This window comes from Elephantulus edwardii, unplaced genomic scaffold, assembly GCF_000299155.1.
Source record: "Elephantulus edwardii isolate Elephantulus edwardi_28Jun2011 unplaced genomic scaffold, EleEdw1.0 scaffold00145, whole genome shotgun sequence".
In the NCBI taxonomy this organism is placed as follows: Eukaryota; Metazoa; Chordata; class Mammalia; order Macroscelidea; family Macroscelididae; genus Elephantulus; species Elephantulus edwardii.
The window spans coordinates 7978561-7996628 of NW_006399895.1; the positions used below are offsets into that span (position 1 = coordinate 7978561).

An 18068-nucleotide genomic window follows, 5' to 3' on the forward strand; every position below is an offset into this window, starting at 1 on the left:
GGTTGATTTCTGGATTCTCTATTCTATTCCATAGATCCGTGTGTCTGTCATTATACCAGTACCATGCTGTCTTGACCACCATGACAGTGAAATGCAAATCAAAATAACTATGAGATATCTCACCCCAGTAAGAATATCAAAATTTAACAGAATAGCAAGCAACAAATGCTGGCGAGGTTGTGAAGAAACTGGAACCCTTATTCACTGTTGGTGGGAGTGTAAAATGGTGCAACCACTGTGGAAGGTGGTATGATGCTCTCTCAAAAAGTTGCAAATAGAAATACCATTTGACCCAGCAATTCCATTATTGGGAACATACGCTAAAGAAACCACAGCTGCCACCCAGGCAGATATATGCACACCCATGTTTATTGCTGCTTTGTTCACAATAGCAAAGAGTTGGAAACAACCAAAGTGCCCATCAACAAACGAATGGATAGAGAAGCTGTGGTAAATTCACACAATGGAATATTATGCTGCATTGAAAAACAAGGAACTCATGCAGTATTATTCCAAATAGATGACCTTGGAGGACGTTATGCTGAGTGAAATATCTCAGTCACAAGAGGACAGGTGCTGCATGGTGCCACTATTGCAGAACAGGACTGACAACAGGACTGAGAAAAAAATTGGATAAATTATGCATACTGCATTGAAACAGATGAAGGAGAGAACTGTTTGAAAGCGATATATGGTTGGGTATTATGGTTATGACAAGAGTCCAGAATGAAGGTTGCACAGTGGAGTGTACTTGGGGTGGAATTTTATACCAATGAAATAAATTTTCTTTTACTTTTCAAAGAGAAGCGCAAACTGGGGGGGGGGAGGGGTGGGCAGGGAGAAAAATGCAACAATGAATGTATGGAAATCCAAAATCTCTGTAAATGTTCATTAAAATTAATTTAAAAATAAATAAATGGAAACAAAACAACTAAAACAAAAAGAATGAGAATGGTGACACACTATGGAAAATATATCAAGTGTTACTGAACACTATATATACAAACCTTGTTAAGTGGAACCAAATTTTCTGTGTAACCTATTTAAAGAAGAAAATTTCTTGTAAAATTATAACCTCCTTTCCTGTGATTTATAGCCTCTGAAATTCACTGGAGGCTTAGCTGGTTCTGAGTTGATGGCAATGAGTTTGAAATTTTGAGACTGTGTTTTGAGGATTTTTATGTATATAAAATTTTTGTTGTAAAAAAAATTATGCTCAAGCTTTATTTACTAAAAAAAAAAAAGAAATAAAGAAATATAAGAATGGGCACCCTGAACTTGTTCTCAGTTTCTAAAGAAAGTTCTCATTCTTTCCATTTAGTAATGTTAAGTCTTAATCTTTCTCCATTAAGTATATGAAAAACTGCTCAAAACTCTGATATATATGGAAGAATTTATCTTCTATTCCATTCTTCTTTATGGTGTTAGTCAAGGTTGATGGGCAGAGGATGAGAAAAGGAAAGAGTGAAGGAATAGGAAAAATTCAGTGAGAACTTGAAAAGACAAGGTGATGATAGGTATAGATCAATAGTAATTAATTATAGAAAATTCATTATATGTGAATGAATGATTGTATAAGACACAATGTATGTAATAAAAAAAGAAAAGATTTAATCCAATGCCTTTTTGGTATCCAGGTGGTTCTTTTAGAAATGAGCACATGATTGTTTTCCTTTGTTTTATTGATAGGTTGATTGGCATTCTGATACTGGGGTTTTTTTAATTCTTTTAGTGTAATGAATTCCATACATTGATTTATCTGGGTATTATTAAACTAACCTTAAATTCCTAGAACAAACACCAGTTGGTTACACTATCATTTTATATATTGCTGAAGTCCATCTGCTAAAGTACTGAAGAAGAATGTGGCATCAGAATCAGGAGGACTCATCAACAACCTGTGCTATGGAGATGTCACAGGCTTGCTTCCTGAAAGTGAGGAGAACTTGAAGTGCTTGCTACAAGAAAATTAAAGACTAAATAGCGTTCAGTATGGATTACCTCTCAACATCCAAAAAACAGAAATCCTCACTACTGAGCCAGTAAATATCTTGATAGATGGAGCAGAGATGGAAATTGTTAATGACTTCATCTTGTTTGGATCCACAGTCAACACTCTTGACATTAGCAGCTAGCAAGTCAAAAGATGGGAATATCTGCTGTCAAGGACCTCTTCACAGGGTTGAAAAGCAATGATGTCATTTTAAAGACTAAGGTGCACCTGATCCAAACCATGATCTTTTCAGTTACTTGCTATGCAACTTTAAAGTTGGACAATGAATAAATATAACAGAAGAATTGATGACCTTGATTGCCAAAAAGGCAATCAAATATGTCTTGGAAAAGGGACAGTCAGGGTACTCCTTGGAGAAAAAAGATGGTGAAATGTCATCTTACATGCTTTGAGCATGTCATTAGGAGGGGCCAGTCCTTGGAAAACGGTATCATGCTTGGAAAGGTAGAGGGTAAGCATGGGAGGGGAAACACCCTCAATGAAATGGATTGACAAGCAACTGTAATGGTAGCCTTGAGTATGTCAGAGATGATGAGTATGGCACAGGATATGACAGGGTTCAGATCCATTTTTCATAGAGTCACTAGTCATAGTTGACTTGACAGCACTTAACAAGAGTGTACTTTCAAGAATGTTTGTCAGGACAGCAAGTGAAAGGAACTCTTAAACATTGTTGGTGGGATTGTAAAATGGTGCAACCATTCTGCAAGGCAGTTTGGCACTTCCTCAAAAGATGAACATAGAAATTCTATATGACCTAGTTATTCCACTACTTGGAATATACCTTGAGAATATGAGAACTGAGGCACAAACTGAGATTTGTACACCAATGTTCATAGCAGAATTATTCACCATCACAAGAACATGGGAACAGCCCAAAGGTCCAACCACAAACAAATGGATCAAGAAATTATGGTAGTTCACGCAATGGAATACTATGCAGCACCCAGGAGCAATAACTTTGTAATTATTACCTAACTTATGCTGAGTGAACTAACTCAGTTCCACAAGGATAAATATTATATAAAACTATTATTGTAGAATGAGTATAAGGATCCAGGAGGGGTGGGAGAGGCTGGACGCAGAGGAAAGGGGGGATTAATCATGGGGTTGTACAATTTGATTGGTGGAGGGTGAGGGAAATTGAAAGAATTTGTTCAAATTTGTATTAGAATTTTGTAAATAAACTAATGAAAAGGGGGGGGTAAAGGAATGTTTGTGCCTATTCATGAGACACATTGACCTTTAATTTCCTTTGCTTATAATGACTCCTTGTTTTTACAATGATGATTATGATTCCTTAAAATGTGTTGGGAAGTGTGATATCTTTATCTTCTGAAAAACTGGTAAAAGCAGTATTTATTCTTTGAATGTTTGTTAGGAGTAGCCAATGGAATAATTTGTGCCTGAAGTTTTGTTTTTAATATGTTTCCTAATAACAAATTAAGTTTCTTTAACAGATAGAGGAGTAATAGAATTTCATCTTTTATCATTTGTGGTAAATTGTACTTTATAAAGAATCTAATCATTTCACCAATATAGTTAAACTTATTGGCATGAAGTTGATGGTAGCATTCCTTATTTTTTTTAATATTTTCAAGATCCTTGGTGATTCCTCATATTTTACTTCTGATATTGCTTAAATGAGTTTTCCCTCTTTGCTTGATTAGTCTTGTAATCTTTTCCATTCTTTTGTTTCTAGCTTATCTATATATTTATGTTTGTATAGTGCATCTCTTCCAACTAAAGGTAGTTGCCACTGGGCACGTAAATGTTGATATCTAAATGTAATTCTTTGATAGAAGTTTATTGGCATTCCTTGGAGAAATGTCTAATTCTAGCTATAGCAGGGTAGGAAAAATTTAAGGTAAGCATAGAGCAGTTTGTAGCTCTGGAAAGAATCAAAGTGCTTTATAGAGAATGAGGACTTGTGAAAAAAAACGAGACTAATGTGAAAAGACTAAATGGCTAAATTGGTTTTTTTTCCATGCAATATCGGTATTATAATTATTTTATACTGGTTTACAATACAAAGTTCATATACATTGTTTCCACACCGAATCTTCCCCTTTCATTTACCCATCACTTCCTAAATGGCTAAATCTTGACCAATTTGAATAACCAACGGAGTCACTGTGATGGATTTTATTCCATAAAAGACTAATAAATTCAAACTGATGTATATAAATAATTGGATAACTAAATGAGAATGAGGACAAGAGAAAAATTCTTCCTTTCAGAAGAATTCCAATGACTAAATGTAGACAGAGTGGTGGGTCCGTAGAAATCTGTCTTGGAGGAAGTACAATCAGAGAGCTTGTAAGAGGCAGAGATGGTGAAATTTCATCTCACATCCTTTGGACATGTTGTCAGGAGGATCTCGTCCTTGGAAAAGGACATCATCCTGGGGATGGTAGAGGTTTAGAAAAGAAAAAAAAAGACCCTCAAAGAAATGGATTAGTGACCATAACAAATGAGCTGGAGTATGACAGAGATTGTGATGATGGTGTAGGATGGGTCAAGGTTAAGATCTGGTTTTCATAGGGTCACTGTGAGTCATACTTGACTCAGTGACCCATTCAGCAGCAGCCAAGAGACATGGCCTGTCACTGGATAGTACAGTTTGCAGTTAGCTACTAGTCTGAACTTGACAGTTCACATCCCTTTACAGCACTGCAGAAGACAAGCCTAGAAATCCGCTTCTCAGGCCGTTATAGCCAAGAATATGTCACAGAACAGCATGTACAATAGTATAGATCTGTTTGCTCTGTTCTTTATGCTGTGTTGTCAATTATGGAACAGTTGTGTATATTTAAATCCCTATATAATAGAGTATATTTCTGCTGTAATTCTATTATGTGTTTTAAGAGATTGATAGAAAACAAGCACATACCCCCCCTGCACATGCTCAGATATGTAGCATTCCTAATAATGTTTATTTTTCCTTTAGATCTGACTTTTTAGCTCAGAATTATTTTCAATCTGAAAAATTTGCTTTAGCATATTTTATAGTGCTAGTGTCCTATTAACAGATTATCGCCATGTTAGACATCCAAAAGCATAATTATTTATGGTTGCTCTTTTGGGTTTTGCTGTATGTGGGATTCTAAATTCACTGCCTTCCTTTCAGCATTTAATATATCTCCTTGGATTATCTTCTGGATTCCATTATTTTTTAAGAGAAGTCAGCCATCATTTTTATTTTAGTTCCCAGGTCTAACGTAGTGTTTTATCTTTTCTTTTTATATTGTTTTCAGCAAATTAATTATGTGCCTCTGGGTTTTAGTTTTGGTTGGTTTTTTTTTCTTAATATATATTCTGTTTGAGTTTATTGAAATTTGTGGGTTTCTAAATGCAAGAAAGTGTTGGTGATTTTTCCTCCAAGTGATTTTTCTGTCTTACTCTTTCAACTCTCCTTATATGACTCCAGTTAAACATATGTTAGACTGCTTGATATTTTTCCACGTGTTCTCTTTATTTGTCATGTTGGATAAATTCAATTAATATATCTTCAAGTTCCTGGAACTCTTTTCTAGCTGTCATCAATCACCTGTTAACTCAGGCAATAAGCTTTATTTTAGGTATGTTTTTGGATTCTAAAATATGCATTTGTCTCACTTTATAGTATCAGCTTCACTGCTGAATGACTCATCTCTTCATTCATAGTGGCTTTATTTTTCCTGAAAATCTTTGAAGATATTTATACTCGCTACTTTAAATTCTTTTTTCTCCCTCCCCCACCCCCATTTCAAATTAGTGTGTCATCTTCTTTCTAGTTTTTTGGACTGCTTCTTTTGATCCCACTCTCAATGAGTTGGTTCTGACTTCTAGTGACTCAATCAGGTTTCCAAGGCTATGAATCTTTACAGGATAAGATTGCTTATCTCCCGAAGAGCTGCTGGTGGATTAAAAAAACCTGCCAACTTTTTGGTTACCAGCCCAATAAGTAACACTGAAAGTTCTCTAGCTCTTGTTTTTTTCAATACAATTATTTGATGAAGTAGACATGTGGGTGGAGTTTATATCTAAAGTTAGAAGCTTTTCTGAGACTCCCTTTCTGGAATTTTCCCATTCATTGTCTACTGATGTTGACAGTAGCAGACTAGGTTTTCTGACTCTTTAAACCAGTACTGTTGTAGATTTTTCAGTTAAGTTCTAGCCACTCCACACCATATTGACTACTAAAAAAAAACCCACACCATATGGGCTACTAAAAAAACCCCAAAAAACAACTGAACAAATTAAAAAAACAACAACCCACCACGAGTAAACAACCACACGTGCACACACACACACACACACACACACACACAATTCACTGCTATTGAGGTCATCTTGATTCTTAGTGACTCTCCATTTCGAGTCCAAGGCTATAAATTTTCATAGGAGGAGGATACTCACTCATCTTTCTCCTGTGGAGCAGCTTGTGGAATCAGACTGCTGACCTTTGGGTTAGTAGTTACCACATGTTACACACCATGCCTTCAGGCCTCCTTAATCAGGATTGGTGGAAAATCCATCAACAATCTGTGTTATGCAGGTGACACAACCCTGTTTGCTGAAACTGAAGAGGACCTGAAGCATTTGTTGCAGAGGGTCAAGGACTGCAGCCTTTAATATGGATTGAGGCTCAACGTCAAGAAGACAAAGATTCTCACCATTGGACCAATTGGCAGCATCAGGATGGATGGTGAAGAGATTGAGATTGTTTACAGCTTTAGTTTGCTTGGCTCCACAGTCAACACTTTTGGCAACAGCAGCCAGAAAATTAAAAGTTGTATTGCAATGGGAAAGTCTGCTGTTAGGGATGTCTCGAAAGTACTAAAGAGCAATGATGTCACTCTGGAGACTAAGATGCACCTGATACAGGACGTGGTCTTTGCAATCACTTGCTATATGTCAGAGAGTTGGACAGTGACTACGGAGGATAGAAGGAGAATTGATACCTTTGAATTGTGGTGCTGGAGAAGAGTATTGAATGTACCATGGATTGCTAAGAAAACAAACAGGTTCATCCTGGAGAGGGTTAAACTGGACTGCTTCTTGGAGGCAAGGATTCTGAGGCTTTGTCTGACATACTTTGGACATGTTGCAAGGAGGGACCAGTTCTTGAAGAGGGACATCATGCTTGGGAGAGTGGAGGACAGAACAGGAGAGGAAGACCCTCTATTAGGTGGATTGATTCAGTGACTGTGGTAATCAGGATAGGTGTGTCAGAGGCAGTGCAATTGGCAGAAGATAGAGTAGGGTTTCAGGCTGTTGTACAAGGGTCGCTATGAGTTGCAAGCGACTCGACAGCACAGAACAACAACAACAGATAGGATTCACACTAGATGGAGTACTACCAGGTGAAAAGTAACAAGAGAATTTGTATGAATCTTAACCAGTGCAATTTATTCTTGCAAGGATTTATTTAAGTTTCTGTTAGCACTTGGTCACATTTTGATTCTTTCAAAGTGTACCAAACAATTATTAAATTGTTTGGTTTTGATATTTTATTAGAACATGCAGTTATTATCTGCAGAAGAATTACTGTAAGGTACACTATCCTGCAATTACCAAAAGTTGTACTATATTACATTTTACTTTCCATTTATGTTCTGTAATTTTTTTAAATTTCAGAGTCTTCTCTGAATAATGACAGTAGCTCATGAAGATCTATTAAAGTAATTGTGCATATTACTGATCTTAATTTTTTTTCTTTGCTCTTTTATAGACAAGAGATGATTTCCTTGGTCAAGTGGATGTTCCTCTTTATCCATTACCGGTTGGTATAGGTGTTAGAAATGTTGTTTTGTGTGTTTATTTTTTTAATTCTATAAACACCTATTAGTCTGTAACATAGTTATGTAAATATTTGATTTCTAAAATATATTCTATTCTTGAATGTTTTGGTCTGGAAACTTACTGCATTTGTTCCCATTTCAGTTTTAAGTCAAGCTAAACCTCTTGAATCTCAGTAAGAAATAGCAAGCCACTGAAGTTTGTTGACATAATGAAAGCATTGCTTAAGGAAGATCAACGTTAAAAATAGTCTTTTGAATAATTACAGTGAGGAGAGTCTAAAATCAGAAAGAAGCTAACACAGTTTACACAGTATGGATATGAAACAGAATCTTGGCTGGGTTGATAGAAATGAAAGAAACAAATTCAGGAAAACACTTCAGAATAAAACGTTACTAGGCCTAGGGTCTGACGTTGAAAGAGATTGAACAAAAAAGTAAAGATAATACAAGTTGAATTTGGCAGATAGGATAATGTCTCAAGTAGAAAGGCTGTGAGACAAAGCCATTTTCTTTTGGAATATAATAAATTCATTTTTACTTTCTGGATTTATGTATAAAGAAAGACAATATCTAAAATGAGCAGCTAGCAGATGTGAAAATAAATTGTGTAGGGAACTGGGACAAGAGAGATCTAGAGTCATCACTGCAGAAGTAACAGCAGACTCTGAAATTATTGACTCTCCAAGTAAGAGTTATGAACAGAGTCAGCCAATATTACAGGAGAAAGACAGGAGGTAGGAAGTGAACTAAGATGAAAGAATATTTAAAAGAAGAATGTCAAGATGTAAAAAGTTGCCACAATTCAAACTGCAGCAGAGAAGTAAGGGATAACAAAAGCAGAAAAAACCTGCTAAGTGGTTAAGAAAAATATTGTATAGGTCTTTTGAGGTCATAGATTGACTCTCTGCAGTCTTTAGAGATCATAGGGTTTTAATATATCCAGTCCTGTTTTAATTTTTAGGCTCTTTACTCTCTTGTTCACCTGGAATTGTCTCTAACCAGGTTAGACACTGTACATATTTTGTATTCTTTTCAAACTGCATTGTAAAGCACTCTGCTATTTTCCTACCTGTTCTCTTCTGCTTTCTTCTATAACCAGTGTGGTCAGCTCTTTTTAGATTTAGTTATGATGCTGGCTACAATTCATATTATGCAGAAAGTGAAAGCATGGCATTACAACTTATAACTGTTTTATAAACTACAGTTACTTATTAATTTTTTACTTCACTTATATCTTCAGACGTAGTTATGAATATTCTTCAAAAGTACATATTTTTGGTGTTGTGCAGTATGTCTTAAAAATTCCTTTTTTAAAGTTGCAAATAGAGATGCCATTTGACCCAGCAATTCCACTATTGGGAATATACCCCAAAGAGACCATAACTGACATCCAAGCAGATAGATGCACACCTATGTATATTGTGGCTTTGTTCACAATTGTAAGGAGTTGGAAACAACCCAAGTGCCTATCAACAAATGAATGGATAGAGAAGCTGTGGTATAGTCACACAATGAAATACTAAGCTGCATTGAAAACCAAGAAACTCATGCAATATTATTCAAAATGGGTGACCCTGGAGGACATTATGCTGAGTGAAGTATCTCAGTCTCAAAAAATACTGCATGGTGCCACTGTTGTAAAACAGGACTGACCTTGGGGTTGGGGGGAGACTGAGAAAAATGGGTTCAATACTGTATACTGTTGAAACAGATGAGGGAGAAAATTGTTTAGAAGGGACATGTGATTAGGTATTTTTGTCATAACAGGATTCTAGAGTGAAGGCTACATGGTGGAGTGGACCTGGGGGGGGCGGGGTTTGCAAAACAATGAAAGAATTTTTCTTTTACTTTTCCAAGAGGGTAGTGTACTAGTGGGGAGGGGTGGGAAGGGAGAAAAGTGAAACAATGAATGAATGGAAATCCAAAGTCTCTGTAAATTTTTACTGAAATTAATAATAAATTGAAATAAAACAAAAAAATCCCCCAAATCCCTATTTTATTCTAGACAGAAAATCCAAGAATGGAACGACCATATACATTTAAGGATTTTGTTCTTCATCCAAGAAGGTCAGTAAATGAAAAATATTTGTCTTAAAATCATGTCATGTATTTTATCTCTTCATTGTACATTATAGTAGCTTCTTTTTAAATTCAAGGTTTAAACCTTAAACTGATGTAAAATAATATATGCACATTGCAGAAGTTTTCAGGAAAAATAGTAAATGATGATACTCTTTCCTACAGAAGTATTTGTCAAATTAGCATTTGTCAGACTGAAATTTGCCTTTTTTTTTAACTTTAAGTATGTGTTATGTTGTCTGTGTTAAAAGGATCACTTTACCAAGATCGCAAATATAAATAAATCTAAAATCAATATCTCACTGCACAAAATCAATCTCAGCAAAACCTAACTATATTTTGTATCCTTTTAATAAAAAAAATTATATTTCAGAAAAGTCATATTCAGAGAAAAATGACACAAGCCAAGATTGGAATTTAAAATTCAAGTAGCATGCTAATAATTCCATTTTCTTACATGGAAAAGCTGTAAATAAAACTCTTTTTGATCATCCATACCACATAGTCAAGTAAAATTTAGTCAAAACATGTGTGTTGATTTACAGTCAAAAAGGTCAGAGAAAAAGAGAAGAAAGACATCTGTGAAAACAACAGTATTTTTCCTGTTTTTAAACTGAAAATATATTTAAAAACATTGTTGGGAATTGGCAAAAATTTTCACTCAAATAATTTTTTAGAAATTATTCTTTGTGATATATAAATACTAAAACAACAAAGTAAAAGGAACAGTTCCTCTGTGGTTGAGTTTATGTTTACTGTCTAAGAAAAGTCATGTATTTAATTTCTGTGGCAGTCTGGATGAATGTCTATCTTTTATTTTTTTGCTTTAATTTTAGATATAAGGTGTAAAAATGATTGTGACATCTGCATTCCAAGAAGAACTGACTAAATATATTTTTCTTCTCTTATCTGATTGTTCTAACCAGCCTGCTTTTTAATTTTTCAAATACTTTTTAGTAGTATTACATTTAAAAAAAAATACAACTGTTTATATCTCTTCTCTGCCCTGAATATTACTGCAAGTACAGAAAGGACTTTAATTTAGATGGAAAAATGTATTACAACTCTTAGGGTTCTTTTTGGTTTTTGTTTTGAGATCCATTATGTCAGAGCCCACAACTGATTATCCAATTGAAAAACTTGAAGCAGACAATGGCAGAGAAATTTCTCAACAAAGCATTACCTATACTCTACTTTTTATTTCATATTATCTATACTCTTTTATTTTATATTATCCATACTCTACCTTTTATTTCAAAAAGTCAGTGTTCACATCCCCTTGAATGTAGAGACACCATCCATGTTAGTATTTTTGGAAATGTGCATTAATGATTTCACAGACTACTCGAGAAAGACTACACTGGATTTACCAAATCCATGAGATTCAACTTAAAAAAGTATGGAAGTTTTGAAGACCTTGAAGACAAAATAAAGAGCAAAAGATATTAATTATATTATTAATATCTATAAAAATCATACGAAGGGAACACTATATTCAAAACAAGAACAAGTAAAGACTTCCTAAGTAAATCTTAGAATACTAGATTTGGTAGGGGCAGTAGGACTTATTTAAAACTGAAGAAAGATAAGTTTTAAAAATTGTTGTTTTATGTGCCACTGAGTCAAAACTAACTCATAGCTGACCCTCCAGCAGGGTTTCAGAGGTGGTAAATTGTGTGGAAAGAGATTGCCTATTTTTCACTCACAGAGAAGCTGCTAGGTTTGAACCACATGCTTTTAGGTTGGCAGCAAAATTACTTCCTCTAGTCCAAAAATTAGAAGACTTAAATTATTAATACAGTGAGCCTTGGGCCACTCATCAGTCAAAGAGGTATTATGCGAGATGTCAATGTTTTAGGTGCCCTACAGTCTGCTCTGACACACAGTGACCTTACGTCACAACAGAACAAAACCCTGCCTGATTCTGTGCCCTCCTCACTGTCTCTGCTGTGCTCATGTCCATTGCTGCCAGCACCATGTATGTCCATCACATTGTGTGTCTTCCTCTCTTTGACTGCATTACCAAGCATGATGTCCTCCAGGGAGATGAGGTAAAATAACGTGTGACAGATTCAAATAGCTGTTCAAGAAAGGGAATGGATTTCAGACAGCTTATCAGGCCTCGCTATCCACTTTTCTTTCATCTAGTGCAGTATGACCAAATTAGTATCTAAAGCACATCTCTGGTTAATATTTAAAGCACATCTCAAATTCTCAATGTCTTCCCAGTATTTGTAAAATAAAGTCCATAGTTTTCTTGTTTTGCCAGGGCCTCATCATCTGGACCATTCTACCTCCTCCATACACTATGTATTTTGATCTCTAGCCTAACTCAGTTATTTCTATTTTCCTCACCAAACCTAGGTTTCCTATTTATTCCTTTGTTCTTGAGCTTCTCTCCACTCTGTCACCATTTCTTCTACTACCGCAGATGAAAATCTTACCAATACTATGAGTCTCAACTAAAATGGCAACTTCTCTTTGAAGTTCTCTTTGCTTCCTTATACAAACTTTCTAAGCATCTTAATTCATATTATAACTTTGTGTATCAGTTACTTATTGAGGTATGTTTCTTTTTGCTTGTCAGTTTTTATGTTTTGTTAAAGTCTTCCACACCAGAACTTGTCTTCAAATCTTCTCTAGTAGATATTCAATAAATTCATGTTAAATTAATGAATTTCTTCCAATTGTTAAATTTTATGAATAATTATTTTCTTTTCTGCAGTCACAAATCAAGAGTTAAAGGTTATCTGAGATTAAAAATGACTTATTTACCTAAAACCAGTGGCTCTGAAGAAGATAACACAGAACAGGCTGAGGAATTAGAGGTGAGATATAAATTATTTTTGGTTAAATTGAAATAAAACATTTATTTCTTCTGTACTCTGAAAAATAAAATGAAGTTAGTGTGTGCAATAAGAATTCTTAAGACTGTTTCTATAAAAATATGCCATTAGTTCTGTTCTTAAAAATTAGAAAGTAGAGAATACAGTGATTCTAAATGAAATACTTCCTTAACCATTTTTAGTAGTGCTCTATGACTATACCATGTTCTACTGTATTAAAACAAAAATGAATTTTCACATTAACTATATGGACATTTTTTTGAAACCTCCGTTAATTGATAGGCACTGTTTTGTGAAAAATAATTCCTGTTGCTTATCCTATCCTGAAGGAGCCTTGGTGGTGCAGTTAATAAGTGCTTGGTACTAACTAAAAAGTCAACAGCTGAACCCACTAACTGCTCAGCATGAGAGTAGTTCTGGTGATCTAATGGTAAGGAACTTTGCTGCCACCCCAAGGCATGCAATTTGAATCCACCAACTGCTCTGGGGAAGAAAGAGGAACAGTCTCCTCCAGTACGATTTACTGCCTTTGAAAACCCACCGAAGGGTCAGCTCTGAATTGATTCTACCTCAACAATACATAACAACAACTGCTCTGCATGAGAAAGACATGCCAGTCTACTTTCACAAAGTTTATCTCGTAGGAAGTCTTACGGGGTAGTTCTACTGTCATTAGTTGCAACATGTTTGGTCTTTAAAATGATATATCCTGATGCAGGAAGCAGTGGTGGGTGCAAGGGGCAAGGGTAGAATGGTATGTAGGAATGAAGGAAAGTCAAGGGACCTGATAAAATTTGTTTTGAACAAGAAGAACTAAATAATTTTCATGGAAGGTAGGATAAGAGGAAAAGCCCAATCAAATATCAAGGCAGAGCTACACATAATGGTGGTAAGTGTAGACGGGGCAGAGAATATATTTTTATAATAGAATCAGAGATAGTTTTGGAGACTGGGGTCCTTTCCATAAGCTCTGGCTGCTGGCTGGATAAATAACCTCAGGTAAGTTGTTGTACCTCTCTGAACCCAAGGATCTTTATTTGCAGTGTGATGAATTTGTACCTGATGACCTGCATGATTTCTTTCAGAGAAAAAGTCATTATCTGAAAAGAGAGCAAACAAAAAATCTTTTCTTTGAGGATGCTTATGAAGGAACATTGACATCAAATGGTGGCAATATTGATGCAAACATGCTGAGACCACACATTATATTGGGCACCAAGTTCTTTTGTGCTGTTCTTTTTTTTGTTCCTTCCTCAAGAGGCCTCATCAGATTAAGGTAGACTAGGGAGAAAGACCTGGTGATCTACTTACAAAAGTTAGTCAGGAAGACCCTATGGATTATAAGAGATTACTGTTCTATATACAGAGTGCTGGGAGATGAGCCTTCTAAATTAGAAGATGCTCAAAACTGGAGAAGAGTGGTGGTCGAACTGTGGTGTTGCTAAAGAATAGTAAATATACCTCAGACTACCAAAAGAACTTCCAAAAGATTGAGACTGTCAACTACTTCATCTCACTTGGATCCACAGTTAACACACTTAGTACCAGTAGTCAGGAAATTAGGAGACATAGTTCACTGGGAGAGTCTGCAGTTAGGGACACCCTCCAAATTATTGATGCATAATGATGTCAGTTTGAAGAGTAAGGTGCATCTGATTCAGGCCATAGTCTTTCTGATCACTTATGTTATGCATCTGAGAGCTGGACAGTGCATAAGGATGACAGAAGAAGAATTGATGCTTTTGACCTGTGGTGCTGGAGAACAGCACTGACCATCCCATGGATTGTCAAAAGAACAAATATATATGTCTTGGAGAGGGTGCAGCCAGAGTGTTCTTTGGAGGAAAGAATGATGAGGCTCCCCTCACATATTTGGGGCATGTTGCTAGGAGAGGCTGTTCCTTGCATGAGGACATGATGCTCGGAAAGGCAGAGTGAAGGAGAGGAAGACCCTCGACCGGGTGGGTTGACCCAGTGACTGCTGCCATGGACTCTAATGTGTCAGGAAATGTGGGAATGTCACAGGACAGAAAAGGGTTCACATTTGTTGTTTATAAGGTCGCTATGGGTCATACTGGACTTGGCAACACCTAACAACAACAAAAGAACATAAAAATCAATCGTAGGAAAAATACAACCAGAATGGTCATTAGGAATAAAGATTATGAGACTTCAGCTCCCTTACTTTGGACATATCATCAAGAAAAAAAATCATGTTTGATAAAGTGGTTCTTTGTGCTGTAGAGTCATAGCTTATCCTCCAGTAGTTTTTCAGAGACAATAAATCTCACAGGAGGACATTGTCCAGATTTCTCTCACAGAGCAACTGGTGGGTTCAAAACACCTACCTTTGGGTTGGCAATACGACTCTTTACCACTAAGCCTTTAGTTTGGTGATCAAAGAATTTGTTATCGTCTTAGGTCTGTATTCACTATGTTATTGCTTATTTTTCTCTGATTTATAGAATAATTATTTTTTTAAAAATGTTAGATATTTACTGGGTAGGACTTTCTCTAACTGGAATTTGGGTGCACAGGAATAGCTTGTACAGTGGCACTCTGTTTTAAGTGAAGTATGCCAGCTATAGAGAAAAAAAATTATTTAGTAACTTTAAATTTTATGACAGCATTTTATTCTTTAGCAGCCTGCTCCAACTTGTGCCCACATGCAGATATCACAGGTACCTCATTCATAGTTCAGATTCTGTGGGCAGAGCTGTTTCACTTCATTTTATGGTCTCACGTCTCAGTGTTTGAATTCTCTCAGAATGCACCTTGTAATTTCAGTAGATGTAAGCATGCAGTAGTTTATTTATGAAAGGCTTAGGAATTCCAACACATGAATCTATGCTTATTTATCTTCTGTGTAGAGCTAGTCACCAGAGAAGTCTTGCTTGTCTAATTATTTAACATCAAGTTTGTGAGTGAGTATTCAAATCCTACTCTTTAAAGACAATTATTGTAATTTTAAGAAGATATTAATTCTTAAGGCAATGTGTGTTTCTTAGTAAAATAAAATATGGCCATAATAAATACTATATTACTTGAATTTTATACCTTTACAACTTTAAGATCAGATCACACAGTTCACATATAACATTCATTGTGGTTCAGAATGCTTCCTTTTCGGACTGTTTTTCACTGTTGTTGGAGTGTGGGAATTGCGTATTATTAGCTTTAGAGTGTGTAATGAGTGTTCATTGATATTTGTATTACGTGATGCTGATACTTATTTAGTTGGGAGTCACTATAAATAAAAGTGAAAAGTCCATCTAAATAATTTTCAAATGTGCACTCAATAGTTGTTCTTTTTTTTTAATTTGAAGCAGGCTTATTTGATGGCTTTTAATAAGTAGTAGTGTATTTTTTGTTTCACTTTTTTAGTTTACTTGGTTTACTAAGCAGATCATTAAGAGAGAAGTCTTAAAAGAAGATAGTAGACTTCCTGGTACCATTTTCCCAGCTGAATATTTTTACAATCCTCTAAAGCCATAATGAGAACCTTATTATATATTCATTTCCTAACTCTACAGAAAAATAATTAATGACCCGATTTCGTATTTTAAAATCTTAAGTTTTTCCAAAAGAATTAAATACAAATATTAAAGTAACATCTTTTTTTAAAAAAAATGAATTTTAATGAAAGTTTGCAAAGACTTAGGGTTTCTATTCATTCATTGTTGCACTTTTCTCCCTGCCCACCCTGTCCCCCCCAATTCACTCTTCCCTTTGAAAAGTAAAAGAAAAATTTCTTTCATTGTTTTACAGTCCCTCCCCCCAAGTCTACTCCACTGTGCAGCCTAAAGTCACATCTTTTAAAGCTGATACTAGGAAAGTAAAATCTTTTTTAATATAGAACTGAACTAACTAGTTTTTTGGTCTTCTTTTTTATTGGTTTTCATTCTTTCATTCCCAACTATTTTGTTTTATAACATTAATTACAATTGATCAATGCCATGTATTACAGTGTCTCATCAAATTCTCTGTGTGTCTTGCCTTCTCCTTCACCTCACCCATCCATTTGATCTGTTTCCATCTCCCTTCCTTCCCACCTCTTTCAACCCTCCACAACTGTCTCTGTGCATAAACTTTTTCCTTAGCTTTTTTTTAAAGTCAGTCAATCATGCATACCTTGGCTCCTGTGATTAATTACAGTCCAAACAATGTCCAATCATCTGCTCATTCCACTTTATCCTTTCTTTTCCATACTCCAATAAAGTATTCGTTGTCTATCCATTTATTTTCTGTTCCCCTGCTTTTCTTGTACTAGCTTGATTCTCTCCATTTAGAAACCTTTCCTAATCTTGTTTTGGTGTGTGATTTTTGCTTAACTATAACAATGTTCTTATACACTATATGTCCTTCTGTGAGTGACTTATTGCACTCAGTATAGTGTCCTCTAGACTAATTTACATTGTTGTTGTTTACTGTTGTGTCATATCTCTAGCGTGTTGTCAGAGACAGTTAATCTCATGAGAAGAGATTGCCCATCCTTCTCCCGCAGAGCTGCTGGTGGCCTCGAACCGAGTGCCTTCAGGATTGCAGCTCAGCTTCTTGCCAGTAGGTCATCAGAGCTCCCTAATTTACATTAGACTGTTAAATTAAGATTATGGGACAGGAGAGGTGAAAGAGAAGGAAGGGAAAACGTAGATGGAGAGAAACAAGATGATAGAGAATGAAGTGGGGAAAAAGAAAATGAAAAGAAAGTTGTTAGAGGAGAAGGGAAAAAGGAAACAGAATACAAACCCAAACCTGCTGCCACCAGGTTGCTCAGGACGCAGAACATCCCTCACGGTAGGACAGAGTACAGCTGCTCCTTAGAGTTTCCAGGGCTGTAAATCTTTAGGAGAGCAGGCTGCCTCATCTTTCTTCTGTGGAGCTGCTGACAGATTGTGATCACTGCCCTTTCAGTTAGTGCTTAACCTTTGAAACAGCTGTGTCTCCCTGTGTGGAGCCAAAGAATGAATGGAAACCCTAGGCTTCAATTTTACTTTATACCCTAGCACAGAATAGTTCTTTCTGTCTCTCCAATCCATGCTCTTCAACTTCTATTTTGCCTTTCCCTACAACCCTCCTACCAGAGGCCACCCAGAACAAATGAGGCTTGCTGTAGGAACCCTCATCTTTTTCTCCTTGCTGCCAGAAAACATTCCTTTTCCAACAAGCCCTTCTGTCTGACCCCACATTGGCAGATCCATCCTGCCAACATAGAGAGGTTCTCTTCTATCTTTTAAGTTAGCAAAATTCTTATCCCAGCCCCTAGAATGCAAACTCTGTATGTGTTAAGGAAATTATTTTGTCCACAATTAAAGAAAGTATATATTCCAGTTTATCCTTTTTTTT

At 35.8% G+C, this 18068-nt stretch overlaps 1 protein-coding gene across 5 annotated transcripts in view; it reads left to right on the plus strand.

The window, feature by feature from the left end:
- The window catches only part of NEDD4 (neural precursor cell expressed, developmentally down-regulated 4, E3 ubiquitin protein ligase), a 176929-nt gene that overhangs the window by 107148 nt on the left and 51713 nt on the right, over positions 1-18068 (plus strand). For 3 of the 5 annotated variants that reach the window (XM_006894518.1, XM_006894514.1, XM_006894515.1), the window contains 3 exons: positions 7731-7781; positions 9806-9867; positions 12605-12707. The exons of 1 other annotated variant lie outside the window; for it this stretch is intronic. In XM_006894518.1, coding sequence (XP_006894580.1) covers positions 7731-7781; positions 9806-9867; positions 12605-12707 — 216 coding nt within the window. The remainder of the gene's footprint in view (positions 1-7730; positions 7782-9805; positions 9868-12604; positions 12708-18068) is intronic. One more of the 5 variants, XM_006894516.1, reaches the window with a different exon arrangement.